The 18258-nt window shown below is 43.0% G+C and overlaps 1 protein-coding gene across 1 annotated transcript in view; it reads right to left on the bottom strand.

Annotated features, from left to right (window-relative positions):
* LOC110506485 (polypeptide N-acetylgalactosaminyltransferase 18) overlaps nucleotides 1–18258 on the bottom strand; it is an 84436-nt gene that overhangs the window by 22012 nt on the left and 44166 nt on the right. The window contains exons 4-6 of the mRNA XM_021586128.3: nucleotides 10279–10462; nucleotides 8830–9027; nucleotides 8209–8323 (exon numbers count right to left, since the gene is read on the bottom strand). Of these exons, the coding sequence (XP_021441803.2) occupies nucleotides 8209–8323; nucleotides 8830–9027; nucleotides 10279–10462 (497 nt within the window). The remainder of the gene's footprint in view (nucleotides 1–8208; nucleotides 8324–8829; nucleotides 9028–10278; nucleotides 10463–18258) is intronic.

Raw genomic sequence — 18258 nt, 5'->3', positions numbered from 1 at the left:
CTCAATGACGCAAGTCCTGTAATTGATGATGTCTGTGACTGCTGTGCTATGATCTACTTCCAAGGATGAGGCACTCTGTCACATTCTCTCACAGTGGCGTTCAGTCTTGCTTTCCAGAGTTACCTCCTCTCCTCTGTTTGCTGTGCTCATTTCTCCATGGTAAACTAACCAACTGGCAATGTCAACACCCACAGTCCTATTTCCCCATTCAGAGTTTCTACTAAACAAACTGAAGGGGCAAAACAGGCATCTGTGAAAAAGTAATGTACATGTATGTCAATATTTTCCCCTGACCTGAGTGAACCAGGTGAACTGGTGTTAATACACTACAGACAGAGAACAGACAGAAATCTGCATCAGTCTTTGATTGGAGAGGTGCAGTATAGGTCCTCAAGAACATCAAACTGCTCTCATCATCATTATCCTCCAATCTTCTCAGCCCTTATGGCATGGGGCAGAGTATGGACACGCCAGATGATGACCTCAGTGAACCTTCTTCAGGAAAACCATTTCACAACCCACTCATTCTCTCTCCCACATGTCAAGACTGTATTTCATGCTACAGGAGCTGTGCATACTAAGCATCACAGAGAATGTGTTATGACATATTTTTCCAGCCATTGGCTTATTACGTCAACATTGTGAATAGGGTGTTGAACGGAGCAGTTCACAACATACAGAGTACAATTGGCTTTGGAATCTATGGAATATGTCCTGACTACAATAGCTAATATAGTAAAACAGTCTCAAATCCTATGGACCTTAACATTAATAAAAAGTAAATAATTTTCTTTTACCTGACATTTTCAGTAAATTACTTCTGTGTGACACATAGGCTACATTAGTCATTCTATGCAGTATGTGTTAATTTCCATGCAGTCTGCAACTACATTTGCAGTTCCAGCACGTACTTATCAACCAGAGATACCTGTTGCAGAGCATACTGTTAGGTGCATGCTATGTCTCCTGTTTATACACAACATGACTGTATTGTATACTGTTTATATGGATAGGGCTAGGATATAAAGCTAGTTATGTTTTATTATGAAAATGTTCATGCTTTCCATACATATCCATAGTCATTCAAAAACCTTTATTTTAACAGGGAGTCCCATTGGGTTATTCATAAACAGTCTTAGAGAGCGTATAACATTTGCATAACTGATCTATAAGCTTCTTCACAGTGTTCAATGATCCCAATTTCTCCATCCAAAAGAAGTCACAATGGCTACATCTCCAAAATGTGCAGGTGTTATGAAAGAATATGCATACAAAGCCATACATTCTCAATAGGGTTGAATGGCAGGAACCTGGTTACCGGTGAATTATAGTAAATTATTTATATGAACAGCATGGCGTGAAATGGAACTGTTAAATTATATGCAATGTCTAAAACTGGTTTCTCTACGGCCTCAGCATGATGAATCAACGCTCAGGGTGGGGACAGACAGTCCATCTCACAATGCATGTAGACCTATCATTTCTAGGGATGTGCGATATATCGGTGAACATATCAGCAACCAACATCGGTATTGGCCAGATGTCAAATTTAACGCGGATGTGAAAAACCGATGTCAAAAGCTGATGTGCATACCTATATAACGTAGGCACGTGACGTAAAGAAGCTACGTTAAATTCCTCACTGTCTGCTGTGTGGATTGAGCAGTCAACAAGTCAAGCAGTCATTTGAAAGAGTAAGAACATTTCAGCGACACAACTCAAAGGCGAAATCCATTAGCGGCAAGATAATGGAATTCATTGCCCTTGAAAATCAACCATCATTTGTCGTGGTGATGTTGACTTTCGTGACTGGTTGAGCACCGGTACACTTTACCAAGTGCACTATTGTTCAGATGTTGCCCTACCATAGTTACACAGTAATAGTGTCACTGCTATTAGCTTCACGACATACTATGGAACGCCGTTTGGGTCTTTGCGTGTCAAAAAAGATACACGTCAAATAAAAATAAGTTTTTAATTTGACACGTCAAATAACACAGTTCTATTATAGAATGTTGTGTGTCCTGAATTTGCACGTGCAAGCCAAGCGCCACCACGATTATAAGTAGCACTGTTGACAGCAGTACAAAAAAAGTATGCAAAGAACCAAACAACAATGTATTTACAATAACGCGTTGGTAATAAAGCATTATTTGTTTGACCGCAACTTCTGGGGTAGCTAGCTAACTTTAGTTTTGTACCTAGTTAGCACCAATACAACCAGCCTGAAACAATGACCAGTAGAAACTGCAGTCATTTTCACTATTCTTAGCAATGATTTAGGAATCCTTGTGAGTAAGTATTAGATAGGTAGCCACTTGTTGTTCACCTATTGAAACTGAACTTCAGTTCATGAAAATAAATAGCTAGCCAGCTACTTAACCATGTAGCCCAAAGCTAACGTTATAAGCAGCCTGCTAGCGTCATTTGGCTAGTGAGGCTCGACCTGAACGGGGCTGTGTTGTGAAGCTAGCCACAATAAGGACTAGGCGGAATTTGCGGCTTGCCTTCAAATGTACCTCTTTGAAAGTGATGCAGAAGTTTACAATTGGTGGAATCATGCCATATTTAGACTTGATAATGTTAAACAAGATTGGAATGTGAGGCAATGAAATGGGATATCAGTCTACTCGGTGACCCCCATAGAACACAACTGAAGAGATTAAGCAAATATTATCGTTGTAGCTCTTATCAAAAAGGCTTCTCAAAAGTTTTTACCCCCAACCATAAGACTCCTGAACAGGTAATCAAATGGCTTCCCGGACTATTTGCATTGTGTGCCGCCCCCAACCCCTCTTTTTACGCTGCTGCTATACTCTGTTTATCATATATGCATAGTCACTTTAGCTATACATTCATGTGCATACTACCTCAATTGGGCCGACCAACCAGTGCTCCCGCACATTGGCTAACCGGGCTATCTGCATTGTGTCCCGCCACCCGCCACCCGCCAACAACTCTTTTACACTACTGATACTCTCGGTTCATCATATATGCATATGTAGCCGATGTGAAATGGCTAGCTAGTTAGCGGTGGTGCGCACTAGTGGCGTTTCAATCGGTGACGTCACTTGCTCTGAGACCTTGAAGTAGTGGTTCCCCTTGCTCTGCAAGGGCCGCGGCTTTTGTGGAGTGATGGGTAACGATTCTTCGAGGGTGACTGTTGACGTGTGCAGAGCGTCCCTGGTTCGCGCCCAGGTCGGGGCGAGGGGACGAGCGTAAAAAGTCTATACTGTTCCATTGATGCTGTTGACCCGGATCACTGGTTGCTGCGGAAAGAGGAGGAGGTCAAAAGGGGGGTGAGTGTAGCCGATGTGAAATGGCTAGCTAGTTAGCGGTGGTGCGCACTAGTGGCATTTCAAATCGGTGACGTCACTTGCTCTGAGACCTTGAAGTAGTGGTTCCCCTTGTACTGCAAGGGCCGCGGATTTTGTGGAGTGATGGGTAACGATGCTTCGAGGGTGACTGTTGACGTGTGCATAGCGGCACTGGTTCGTGGCGAGGGGACGGACGTAAAAAGTCTATACTGTTGCACACAGTCACTTTAACCATATCTACATATACATACTACCTCAATCAGCCTGACTAACCGGTGTCTGTATGTAGCCTCGCTACTTTTATAGCCTCGCTACTGTATATAGCCTGTCTTTTAACTGTTGTTTAATTTCTTTAACTACCTATTGTTCACCTAACACCTTTTTTTGCACTATTGGTTAGAGCCTGTAAGTAAGCATTTAACTGTTGTATTCGGCGCACGTGACAAATAAACTTTGATTTGATATCGGGTGACTGTAACAAATTCCCTCCCCAGTCAGCCTATTAAGTGTATTGACATTCATATGCACTATACAGATTGCACTTCACCTAAGGATTGGGGTTCAATGAAATGGGGCAACAGTCTACTCAATATATTTTTTCCCAACGTCCTCCTCAGAGTTATCTCCAAAATATCCACGCGGTATTGTTTTTCCTCTGGAATAGTGTTCAATACACATAGGTTGACAATAAATGTGGCTCAATTCACAGATGTTTCAGAGTCCCCAATAAGAACTACGATGCTAATGTTCTCTGGGTGTCACTGAGTAGACTGATACACCATGTCATTGATCCACATTCCATAGGTAAGGCTGTACAGTGAAATAAGTATGCCCCCAATGCAATTCTAAAGTCTAATACATCCAGTGTGATTTCAACAGATTTTTGTCAAATTAACAAATTATTGTCTTTTGTTGATTTTATATAACAACATTCCAACCTCGTTTAGCATGATCTATTAAATTATGGCATAATTCTACTATTTGTATTAATTTGCATCACTGCTAACCGCAACGCTCACTATTGTGGCTAATCCTTATTGTGGCTAGCTTCACATAGATGGGTCCGACAACCGTTAATCAAATAAGAACTGTGTTATAAATTAGGGTTGTTTTAGATGAAACAGATTGCCATTTTGCTATATTTTTGGGGAAGAACATTGTTTGCATCCTAGAAGGCCAGCATCCTGGAGTCGCCTATTCACTGTTGACATTGAGACTGGTGTTTTGCTGGTACTATTTAATGAAGCTGCCAGTTGAGGACTTGTGAGGCATATGTTTCTTAAACTAGGCACTCTAATGTACTTGTCCTCTTGCTCAATTGTGCACTGGGGCCTCCCACTCCTCTTTCTATTCTGGTTAGGAATACAGGATCTTGAGTTTCTAGCCAATTTCTCACATGGAATAGCCTTAATTTCTCAGAACAAGAAATGACTGATGAGTTTCAGAAGAAAGTTATTTGTTTCTGGCTATTTTGAGCCTGTAATCGAACCCACAAATGCTGATGCTCCAGATACTCAACTAGTTTACATAAAAGTATTCAGACCCTTTGCTATGAGAATCGAAATTGAGCTCAGGTGCATCCTGTTTCCATTGATCATCCTTGAGATGTTTCTACAACTAAATTCAATTGATTGGACATGATTTGTTAAGGCCCACACATGTCTATATAAGGTCCCACAGTTGACAGTGCGTGTCAGAGCAAAAACCAAGCCATTATGTTGAAGGAATTGTCTGTAGAGCTCCGAGACAGGATTGCGTCGAGGCATAGATCTGGGGAAGGGCACCAAAAATGTCTGAAGCATTGAAGGTCCCCAAGAACACAGTGGCCTCCATCCTTCTTAAATGGAAGACGTTTGGAACCACCAAGACTCTTCCTAGAGCTGGCCACCCAGACAAACTGATTGAAAAAATAATTTAAGCAATTTTAGGACAAGGCTGTAACCTAACTAAATGTGGAAAAAGTCAAGGGGTCTGAATATTTTCCGTAGATGTCATAACCTACATCTTCAGGTCATAAATTAAATGCAGTATTAGCTTTATATTTTGAATGATGGGTTATGCATAATAAGCTTCTAACTTATAGCGTCTGTCTCTTGTGATATACACACGCACCTGTGCTCCGCTGTCCTCTCTCCTTAAAAAACGCTCCTTAGCTCTTGGAGTCCCATGCAGGAAAATCTAGACTCGAATAGTTTGCTGGATTAGCATTTCTTATACCAATAGACTACTCGAAGAGGGACGGTAGCTCTTGTTTGCTGAGTTGAATAGAGCAGCCAGAAGAGTGAACGTGATATGGCGGTAGGCTATAGCAGTTATTTATTCAGACCCACAATCATTCAATCTTCGTGAAGAGAAGTGAAAGCCTTCTGTATCTAATTCTAGTCCTATATTATTCATGGGCGTCATTAGAATGACGAAGGTAAGGACAACAAAGCTTATTTAATTTAACTGTTAAACTTTAGGAAGGAATGAAGCAACAATAGAGAGAGAAAGAGGAGGCAGGCTAATAACATTAGGGGAAATATAATGAAAGGTATATGTGCCAGCCTAGTAATTTGAAAAATCAAATTCTTTAGCTTATACTTGTAACTTTGTAGGCCGCATGTGCTACACCAGAATTGGATGTTCTGTCCATGCTTTATCATGGTTTGATGTGCGTAAAATAGGCTACAATATAATAGGCTACAGTATAATACAATACAGTAATACAGTTCACAATCAAAAGGATTAACCTACTGGAGCTAGTTTCATTTATTTACCTAAGAGAGCATATAGCTAGCTACATCTATGGGCTTTTATGTTTTTCTGTCTTGAGTAATGTGCAGTAGCTTATATAATATCTATTGAATAACGGCACAATCATTAGGGCTTTTTGGGGGCTTGGGCTCATTAAATGTCTAATGTAGGGCCCATAAAATTGATTTAATGGCTCAGGCTTGAATTTTTCGATAAAAGCTATAATCAAATCCAGACATAGGCCTATTTATATACTTTATAATGGCACTCCCGGTTTTGGCGGGAAATACTCAGGATGCAACATTTGTAAAATACCAGGAAAATATTCAAACCTAATTCTCACCCTCTAGCAAAACATTTCTGCTTGTGTTTTATTACCGAATTAGCCTTGAGGGATTATCGTTCAGAAATATAATTTAGATTTGGCCGTCGTCTACAGCTGGGTTTTCATCAGAAAGGACAGAAACATGTTGTGCCCTCTAGCTCCAACAGCAGCCAGTCAGCACTACTGTATACTTCCATTCCCTAGCAACACATTCTGCAAGCTAAAGCAGCACACAGGGGACGGTTATGTTAAATCTCTAACACATACAATAAATAAATGAACACCATTCATTGTAAATGCCCTTCACATGACATTTCATGATCCTTGTATATTTTCTTCCAGTGAAAGAATGAAAACATGGTGCAGCTGTCATCCTGATACACCCAGGACATCTCCCTACAGATTAAGCCCAAGCCTGGACCAGAGAGGTCCAAAGCGCTGTGCAGCAGTGTTGGCCTTGTGTGTGAGTATCTCTGTGAATGTCCCTTAGCGCTGTTCTGGTGTCAGCCAGAGTGTGTGTAGGTAGGTGGTCTGCAGGCAGGACCAATATGCTGCAACAGGCCGGCCCTGCTGGAGCTCAGTGGGGTTGCTGATCTGGGACCAGTTCCAGGGCCTCTATGGGCTCCAGTCCTGCAGCTCTAAGTTCACTGCATCACCTTCTGTCAGACCAACGCCTCCCATCAGTCCACACAGAGGACACAGACAAGGACTGCAGGCTACGCCACATTAACCCTCAAACCAGGGACCAGGGGTCACTTCCTATACGACTCTGTCCAGATACAGACCCCAGCCATTAAAACAGCACATGGCTCAAGCAGCACATCCGGAGGCACAGATTTCCTTTGTCTCTATTTTTAGAGGTAGAGTTAACTGAAATGATTCATCAACTGTTTGTACATAGCGGTATGCAGGACACTGATGTATTATGTAGGTGATAAAATCACCAATGTTTTCAGCAGAAAGCAATCAGCAGGGCCATTATCAAGCCCCAAATCCTGAAAGCATGTAATTTTTTGAAGGAAAATTACTTATGGGACTAATCTCCTCCTCTTTCCTAAAGAGTGACTGTTGATTACATCTCTGTCATTACCGAGGATGGATATTTCCCCACGTTGGCATCACATGGTAAGCCTTCTCTCTCTCTCGCACTGTCTCTGTCTCTGTCTGAGGCTGTACTGTAATCTACAGAGTACAGCTGGAGGAAGACTGTGTTTGTCCCCTGTCTCTGGGTGTTATTGTTGGAGTTGTTTGCTGTTTTAGTGGCGGTATATGTACAGTGAGTGTAGCAGGGTTATTATTAGACCTCCCTGGGGAAGTCCTGCCTCCTCTGGCCCATCTGCTCATTGTACTGCTGAGATCACACTGACTCTGCCTCGGAGACAGAGCTGAGGCAGGGGAATGGCCCGTCACTCACACATACAGGGGATATACTTGACTGGGGGTATTCTCGACAGTTTGAAAATATGACGTAAGATTAACACAGATAAATATAACTGGCACAACCCAAAGCACTCTTTGAAGTGTATAAAAGGTGTTGATTTAAAATCGGACATATTTTTCTTTGCTAGGAACTAAGGGGGCCTTTAAAGACTGAAATAGAAAAGAAATATGACTTTGGGGTGGTATAACTCCTCCTAGTCCTCTTACTACACATTGATAATGTGTTCTAATTACAGACCGCACAATGCTTTGAGCCAGAGGACACTTTACATAAAAAGGTAGGGCTGCCAAAAACAGTGTGGGTCATTATAGCTGTTAATTCTCCAGGATCAGAGCCAATGCCTAAATGAACGATGCCCTGTGCCTGCTGGAGGTGGCGTCATTACTCACCCTGACCCCCAGCTCCACGTTCTCGCCCCCGTACACCTCCATCCCCTCGTCAAGCAGGCCAATCTCCTCAAAGTACAGCCTGTCCACCACGAAGCAGCCAATCAGAGAAGGGCTCCTACACCATCACACATGGAGTAGATACAAAATGTGTTTACATGTGTTAGTCGACCTACTGGATACTTTGCTGAACTAAAAAATAATAACTTGGGAGTCATGAACACAATCAATCAATCAATGTGTATTCCAATGTGTTTTCCTATGTGTTATTTCCTGTTTTTGTCCTACACGAGGAAATACGTGTTTTTACGCTTTCATGTGTCATCGTCTCGGTATCTTGTACTTAAATACTGTATTTTTTTATTTGTACAAACTGTTTTACCCCAAATAAAATATAGCAATCAATCAATCAAAATAATATTGTGTTCACATGACTTACAGTATATTCTAATACACCTGGAGGCTTAATTGGCATGTACACTGTATGTATGCATTTGCCTCGTAAATCAGAAAACACACGGCATGTTTTAACAGGTGTTATGAAACAACGCAACCAACACATTCTGCCTGCATACAAAAGATCTGAAAGACTCTATATTCATAAGTCCCCATATTTCTACCTACCTAATTGGAGCACTGTTGTTGGCCTGGTGAAACCAGGACTTGGGTGGGTTGAGGTAGCGGCACCACAGCTCCCAGTCGAAGCCCTGAGCAGACAGTGGGTACTCTTCAATCTCAAACGTGTCGTATTTGATGTTATCAAACGACGGAGAGATGATGCGTGTTCTGTCCTCCTGAATTCTCATGAGAACAGGCTCAGCCCTTCAAACACATAGTAGAACGCAATTAAGTTTGAGTATGTGAGAAGCTATCTCAATTACCTACCCTACACATGTAAACGAGGACCATGGGCAATATATAAAAGTTCTGCAACTGGCTTTCTGTAGGGTCCATTGTAACTAAGGGTCCAAAAAATTAAAAATATAAAAATGTGTATTTTTCTACTAGCACTGACTTTGCTGATAACTACTTTATTGAGGGAACATGTATTACTACGACTGTGATATGTGGTTGTCTAACCCAGCTATCTTAAGATGAATACACTAATTATAAGTCGCTCTAGGATAAGAGTGTCTGCTAAATGACTAAAATGTATATGTAAAATATAAGCTACTGAGAAAACAGAAACGTGAGAATAGAGCATAGATGTGTTAATGATTCATTCATACACAAAAACAATGCGAACAGTATACAATAATTGTGCAATCATGCTCAGTAATGGCTTGGATTAGCCACATACCGATAGTTACAGGTTACAGGGTGGCAGGTAGCCTAGCGGTTAGAGCGTTGGGCTAGTAAACGAAAGGTCGCTAGTTCGAATACCTGAGCCAAGAAAGTGAACAATCTGTTGATGTGCCCTTGAGCAAGGCACTTAACCATAGTTTGCTCCAGGGATGCTGTACTACTATGGCTGGCCCTATAAAACAACACATTTCTCTGCACCTATCAAGTGTGTGACAATAAAAACAGATTAGGTTGTAGAAGCTGAGTTGGAAAATGTATCTATTGTATTCTGAACAAACCATGTGCGTAGGCGCTCCTGCCAAGTATTCAGACTGAAACAATGAATCAGCCTGTAGCAAGTGCACATCTAGGTAAAAGCATTCCTGAGGGATGCTATTTGTGCTATGTAGGTTTAATACCGAATCAGCACAGATTAAAAACAGAAATACTTGGGATGCTGTTCAAACCCCCCTGACAGATTTGGGTCAGGCTGTTGAGACCACAATTCGACGGTATGAAAACTCTGTCAGAGCAATGATCGTTGTGCCCCAGGGAAGTATGGGAAGGGCCTGCAGAAGGCCTCACACACTTCCTGCCACATTGTCATCATAGACAACACGCCGTGCCAACACACTGGCAACTCTAAGCTATACCTCAGAAGGCAATAGTCTTCGATCAAATGTGGCTTTGAGCATGGCCATAGAGTGCTGTACCTGAGAACCCATATGCTTCACAAATCAGTGTATTGAAGTGTGTTAATGTACTTTGTGTGTATGTCATGTGACTCACCAGCCTATATTGAACTCCACGTGGGCGTCGAACAGGGCCACAACCGGAGCGGTGGCCGCCCTCCACCCACTCACTCTGGAGCGGATCAGACCCTCCTGCTTATCATGGCGCACCACCTTGATGAAGCCGGGCCGCTGGCTGTTGGTCGCAGACACAAAGTCCTGTAGCTTCTCCTTCAGCTCGTCTAAAGAAGAAACACACATGATTACGCACATACATACATACATACACACACATACACACACATGCACACAATAATGTGTTAAACCTTGAGTTTCCTCATAATCTTTGGTGAGGTAAGTAAGAGATGCTACTGATGATACATAGACGACACCACACCCAATAGACTCCATCTTATCCACCTTGGGGTATTTAAGGGTAGAGGGAGGCAGCCAAAAGCACTCATGCTCTACTGGTTTGATCACTAGACCAAAGAACTTGCCTCCAGTTGTAGGGCCCCATAGGGCTTGCTGTACAAGAGGGGATATTGCAATCCTGAAGAATCAGGCCGCAATTCTATCAAAAGCGTGAAAGTAAAAGCAGGAATTGGGCACAGTTCCTCAATACAGTATTTAACTTTCTGACAAACCAACAAGTCACCTCATAATCAGTTCAATATTATGCTTTTGAGTCACACAAACTGTAGGTTAATGGAAACGAATAGGCCTAAATAAAGATGGTGACATAGTGCCACAGGCTTGTAAAGTGTTGCTATAGAGGTCAACCAAAGACAGTTTTTCTCTTAACCCCTTACACTCATGGGTATTGGCCTATAGGGCTAAATTAAAATGTTTCTTACAGACGAAATATGGAAAGAATTCTGTATGCATTACCATGGTAGCAATTAAAAGGGAACAGATTGGAGATTATGGGAAAATTATTAGACTAAACAGTTCAACTGACACAAGACTCAATCCAAACATTACACTGTTGATTTTATTTACATTTTACATTTACTGTACTTTTTGCCGCATTTGTTAATAACGAAATCTTAAAATACTCTGGATACATTCAATAATATAAGAAAATTCACAGGAAATTTGTGGTAGATTCAACATAATTACAAGGGTTTGAGTAAGAGGTCTATTGTCACGACTTCCACCGAAGTTGGCTCCCCTGCCTGTTTGGGCGGTGCTCGGCGGTCGTCGTCACCGGCCTACTAGCCGCCACTGATCCCTTTTTCGTTGTCTGTTTGTTTTGTCTTTACTAGTTGCACCTGTCTATTTGTGTGCTTGATTGGCTTCCTTATTTATAGTACGTTTACTCGTGAGATTACTCATATGTTACCTGTGTATGTTTTTTTTGGTGTTCGTGCTCTGGACCTGGTGCCCTGTTGTGTTGGTCCACATTTTCCGCGCCCTGTTTTGTTGGGAATTATTTTCTGTGCGATATTAAAAGTGCATGTCTTCCTGTGGAACTATATGCTCTCTGCGCCTGATTCTTCCCACACGCACCAAGTTACCTGTGACATCTATCTGGTGTCTCAAAATGGCCACACACCTCTCCAAAGTGTGCACAGTTCGTAAGTTATTGCAATGCACTTTTATGACTCAAAAAATAATCAAGTATAAAGGTGCATTTTTTTGCACTCCTAGCCGTGAGGTTGAGGAACTAGAGCAAGCACACTTGTAGTGGTTTTTCTTGGAACACAGACCTGCATCCCTGCCTTCACACAAATACTACTGTTGTATACGCAATCAAAAAACAGTCCATTATAAATCACAATCTGGGTTAGGTTGGGCATAATATGAAAGCTTGTTCTATTGCCAGCATACCTAGCTAAATTCTAAAATATGATCTTACAGTGTTAGCTTTTCACAAGGCAATTCAGAGAAGCAGATTGTCATTTGTATGGGCATAGAATGGAATCACAAGTGCATGACTCCATTCTAAACTCAGCAAGAAAAGAAATGTCCCATTTTCAGGACCCTGTCTTTCAAAGATAATATGTAAAAATCCAAATAACTTCACAGATCTTCATTGTAAAGGGTTTAAACACTGTTTCCCATGCTTGTTCAATGAACCATGAACAATTAATGAACATGCACCTGTGGAACGGTCGTTAAGACACTAACAGCTTACAGATGGTAGGCAATTAAGATCACAGTTATGACAACTTAGGACACTAAAAGAGGCCTTTCTACTAACTCTGAAAAACATCAAAAGAAAGATGCTCAGGGTCCCTGCTCATCTGCGTGAACGTGCCTTAAGCATGCTGCAAGGAGGCATGAGGACTGCAGATGTGGCCAGGGTAATAAATTGCAATGTCCGTATTGTGAGACGCCTAAGACAGTGCTACAGGGAGACAGGACGGACAGCTGGTCGTCCTCGCAGTGGCAGACCACGTGTAACAACACCTGCACAGGATCGGTATATTCGAACATCACACCTGCGGGACAAGTACAGGATGGCAACAACTGCCCTAGTTACACCAGGAGCGCACAATCCCTCCATCAGTGCTCAGACTTTCCGCAATAGGCTGTGAGAGGCTGGACTGAGGGCTTGTAAGCCTGTTGTAAGGCAGGTCCTCACTGGACATCACTGGCAACAACGTCGCCTATGGGCACAAACCCACTGTTGCTTGACCAGACAGGACTGGCAAAAAGTGCTCTTCTCTGACAAGTCGCAGTTTTGTCTCACCAGGGGTGATGGTCGGGTTCGCGTTTATCGTTGAAGGAATGAGCGTTACACCGAGGCCTGTACTCTGGAGCGGGATCAATTTGGAGGTGGAGGAACCGTCATGGTCTTGGGCGGTGTGTCACAGCATCTTCGGACTGAGCTTGTTGTCATAGCAGGCAATCTCAACGCTCATCTCACAGCAAGAACTGTCAAATCTGGTGCAGTCCATGAGGAGGAGATGCACCGCAGTACTTAATGCAGCTGGTGGCCACACCAGATACTGACTGTTACTTTTGATTTTGACCCCCAAATATTTACACATGTTAATTTTGCTGAAAATAAACGCAGTTGACAGTGAGAGGACGTTTCTTTTTTTGCTGAGTATATATGTGGTCTGTGGAATTTTTTTTATTCACAATACAACATAGACTCATTCTGTTTAGGACACACCAGGGTATAATGCCATGGCATCTTGTAACTGATCATAAACCCCTGTATATTACATGAGTTTTATGATATGGAAATGTGAAGTGCACATGGCTTGCTTGTATGGCATCAAAGCAGTATTTATTATAATCCTCAACATCTCATATTTCAAAATACATTGAGTCCTCGTCATACACACACACCATTTCCATCACTCAAACAACAAAGAAGTTGCAAGTTGCTCAATTAGCGGGAGTGGTGGAGGCAACTTTGACCCTTTTCACACTATGACAGATTCTCTAGAGGTTTTGGGAGAACACCCTTGGCTATACTGTTTAATAATGTGAATTCGCTAACTCTCTACCGCACAACGCTACTTCAGTAGCTACGAGTTTCCCCCTTTGAAACAAGGCAGTATGAACAGAATTGATTTGTTCAGCCCAACACTCCTAGAGCAATAATTTTGAAACAGCTGAAATGTATAGACATTGTCCTCAATTTTGAGACACATTTTATTGAGTTTTTACCTGCACGGAGCCACTTAAAATTATGGAGGCCCATCCCCACCACCAAAATAAATGTAGAATGTCGATAGTAGATCATACAAAAATGATTTTTTTCCCCCCTTTAATTTTTAACATTGTGTGGTGATTTCAGAGGTAGCATCACAGGTCCCAGAGTAAGTTAGTAGCCTTGGCATGTGCGAGCTGGAACAGCACATAGCAGCAGGAGCCTACCGTTGAAGTCAGAATTTTACATACTATAACCTCACGGCTTCAACCGGGGGGGGGGGCAGATAACCGGATGTTCATTCCTGATGCGGTCCACTCCTCGATCCTGCCACCTGGGCCCCCCGGCGGACCATGGCCTTTGTGGGACAATATTTTTGGTGGACTTCCATGGTTCCTGACCTCTTTGCGTTCGTCACTGCATGCACGATCTGTGCACAGAACAAGGCTCCGGCTGGTCTCCATCAACCTCTGCCTGTCCCTCACTGTCCCTAGTCTCACATATCCCTGGAATTTGTCACGGGTCTCCCACGTCTGATGGCAACACCGCCATCCTGAATGTAGGGGAAAGCCACCCACTTCATTCCTCTCCAAGCTCGGCCCAGCTCATGGTGCAGCACGTCTTCTGGATCCATGGACTGCCTGTGGAAATGCCTCTGACTGTGTCGTCAGCCAACCTGTCCTACAGGGTTCCGAACCCCAGTCCAAAGGCCAGTCGGAGCGAGTCAACCAAGACCTGGAGACGACTCTACGCAGCCTGGTCTCCGCCAACCCGACCACTTGGTGTCAGCAAGTTGTGTGGGTTGAATATGCCCGCAACACCCTTCCTTGCTCTGCCCCAGGTTCTATTTCCCCTTGAGTGTTCCCTGGGATATCAGCCCCCGCTCTTCCCTGAGCAGAAGGAAGAGGTCGGCATACATTCGGCACAGATGTTTGTCCGCCTGGAAGGCTCTCGTACCTGGAAGAGAGCCTGGTCAGCCCTTCTCAAGACCACCTCCAGGTATCGAATGGGGGAGGGGGGGGTCACATCCTGATATTTGCATGTCTTTGTGCAATCTTCCCCATTATCCCCAATGTATTTATACCTGTGTTCTCTGTCTGTTTCCGGTTCGTTTTGTTTTGTGAAACCTACCCGTGTTTTTCCCCTTGCTGTTCTGTTCTAGTTCCTGTTTTCTAGTTTTTCCTGGTTTCGACCATTCTGCTGAGTCTGCCTGCCATTCTTTACCTTGCCACACCACACTGGATTATTGACCCCTGGCTGTTCTGACCCTGAGACTGCCTGCCGTTCTGGACCTGTTGCACCCTATCTGGATTACTGACCTCTGCCTGCCCTTGACCTGTCGTTTTGACTGCCCCTGTTCAAGTAATACACTTTTGTTACTTCGACACCGTCTGCATCTGGTTCTTACCTGAAACATGATATCCTAGAGCCATTTTACCACATGTAGACCAAATTATTTGCATGATATTGATACAAATTAAGCCTGACTTGTAATGTTGTAAGGTAGGCCTACTGTACTTTTATATTTGTATGAGAGGGGGTAGTAGGCCTAAGCTTTCATTTTTGACAGGCTAAAGTTACTTGATAAAGACATGCTGTTAAAAACTGTGCTTATGTCTTGAAGCTAAAATGTATTGTGTAGGGGAAGGGGATATTAACTGTTGGGTATTAACTGCATTGCTTAAGGGCAGAACTGCTGACTTTTCCACCTTGCCGGCTCGAGGAGTTGAACCAGCAGCCTTTCGGTTCCTGGCCCAACTTATTGTCTGCTACTGGCCAACTTGCACATGCTTGTGAATTGTTGCCTTATTCAAGAGTGTAATGTGGTTTGGTTCCTTTTTCAAATGTGTTATCTGGTTAAGATAAAAAGTCACTTGCATAGTTAAAGCATACTAGTTGTGGCTATAGCCTACTGGGATAGTTCAGAGGAATATTTACAGTAAATGTCCGTTGTCGAGCGCTGAATCTTCTTGCGGCACATGACCTTCTGTTGCTAATGTGAAACATCACGCTGCCTCATTTTTTATTGTCGTGCACGGTGCTCAAGTTCAGAACGGCAGTCATTCAATAATGAGCTGTAAAGAACCTGAGCTCTGGCGTCATGTATAGCATGCAACTGTACAGCCACTGCGTTCCAATTTAGGTGCTTATCAGTGTCCAAATCTGCCATTTTCAACTCGTATCGGGGTACGAGTGTAAAGGGCCACTAATCAACATAATGTCAAGCCAAGTCTCAGACTGACGGAAACATGAGGTCAACCACCTGATATCAACTGATGTCAGCGGACAGATAGTGGTTTCACCTGTGTGCTAACTGGAACTCTGTGGTACCACTGACTTAAAAACCTGAGACATTACAATTCCCTCTACAGGACAGGAAATCTTTACATTCACACTAATCACACATTGGGGAATAGCAGCCTATGAAATGCCAGCCAATCAAAAAGGTTTCAGTCAATTACAAAGAATATTAAATACACTTTTATGAGCTGTGTTGTGTAAACCTCCAGAGAAATGCCTACAGTGTGAAGAAGATAGTTAGACTTTTCCAAAGTGCTATTGTTCAAGTCTCAGCGTTCTGCAGCATCATTATAAAGCAGAGAGATGTGGTAAATTCATTCGCACACCCCCACCAGGCACCTGCTTGTTTGCATCTGACGTGCTATCAGTCATCTCTCGCAATATTCACCAGATGGTACGTCTACAGGCCAGGAACAGAGGGACCCCTAAACAGTACAGCTACTGTGCTCTGTATGGCTGACAGCCATAATCCAATAATCACACATTTCACCATGTGTAACACCACACCAAACAGTCCACCTGGGAGTAATGACTTACTGTAAACACTAATGGATCCACAGAGAATGGGACAGAAGGCCTCCCTGCCTACATTTTTTTGGGGTGGTTCCCTTTCAGTCAGTATACTCATTACAACACACAGCTATGCGGATTGCGCTCCACCGGGATTCACTGAAGAACCTTTGAAAAAGCATTTGCAGCTACCCAGCAAACTGGGAACCTTCTTAGAACATTAGCTAAGGTTCCCATTAAGTTCTAGTTTGTGTTTTATCTAACATTAGAATGATAACATCCCAAAAGCATTCACTCAAAGAATGTTTTAGATAACAAAATGTTGTTTTTCTTCAGAAAATGTTTGAAATGAAATATCCTAAAAAACGTCTAACGTCTGTAACAACCACCACAGAACATTCCCCAAACATTCGCATTAGGTTACCCGGTTATGTAATAACATAGAAATGTGTTCAGGGAACGTTCTTGCAACATCAGGCAATTGTTTTATACAAACATTGTATACTCATCAGCACAACTGGGCAGTGTTTGTGTTATGAGAATTTTTGCCGCACCCTAACAAATGTTCTGGGAACATTCACAGAACCAATTTTGGTATTCTGGGTAGACACTACACTGTAGACACTGCACAGCTACCAGCTTATAAGACACTTTGATGGTCATCCTGTTCAGAGGGATAGCATTGAGTGTCATTAGCGTGGTGTCACACAACGTCAACAAAACAAAGGAGATGATTGTGGGCTTCAGGAAACAGCAGAGGGAGCACCCCCCTATCCACATCAACGGGACAGTAGTGGAGAGGGTAGTAAGTTTTAAGTTCCTCGGCGTACACATCACGGACAAACAAACTGAATTGGTCCACCCACACAGACAGCGTCGTGAAGAAGGCGCAGCAGCGCCTCTTCAACCTCAGGAGGCTGAGCACTCACCTTCAACCTCAGGAGGCACACCAAAAGCACTCACAAACTACAGATGCACAATCGAGAGCATCCTGTCGGGCTGTATCACCGCCTGGTACGGCAACTGCTCCGCCCACAACCGTAAGGCTCTCCAGAGGATAGTGAGGTCTGCACAACGCATTACCGGGGGCAAACTACCTGCCCTCCAGGACACCTACACCACCCGATGTCACAGGTAGGCCATAAAGATCATCAAGGACAACAACCACAAAACCGCCTATGCCGTTCTGTACCATCACTCATTCATATATCTTTATGTACATATTCTTTATCCCTTTACACTTGTGTGTATAAGGTAGTAGTTGTGGAATTGTTGGGTTAGATTACTCGTTGGTTATTACTGCATTGTCGGAACTAGAAGCAAAAGCATTTCACTACACTCGCATTAACATCTGCTAACCATGTGTATGTGACAAAATTGGATTTGATTTGATTTATACTCAAAGAGGCATTGATTTCATTACAACCCAAGCAGAGGTAAGTAGAGAATGGAGAGTGTTAGCTTTACTTGGCCATTTTGCTTCCTCATTGTTTTCCATAATGCAGCCGTAGTTCCCCTCAAGCAGCAGTCTCCATTCTAATCTTCTCCCATAGCGAACAGCAGCATACTAAACATTGTCTGAGGGAGTTGAGCTCCAGGTACCATAGAATCTCA

This window comes from Oncorhynchus mykiss, chromosome 26 (assembly GCF_057628025.1).
Source record: "Oncorhynchus mykiss isolate SJ-2025 chromosome 26, ASM5762802v1, whole genome shotgun sequence".
Classification (NCBI taxonomy): domain Eukaryota; kingdom Metazoa; phylum Chordata; class Actinopteri; order Salmoniformes; family Salmonidae; genus Oncorhynchus; species Oncorhynchus mykiss.
The sequence above is the reverse complement of the archived record's forward strand: the minus strand, read 5'-3'. Positions and strand labels throughout refer to the sequence as shown.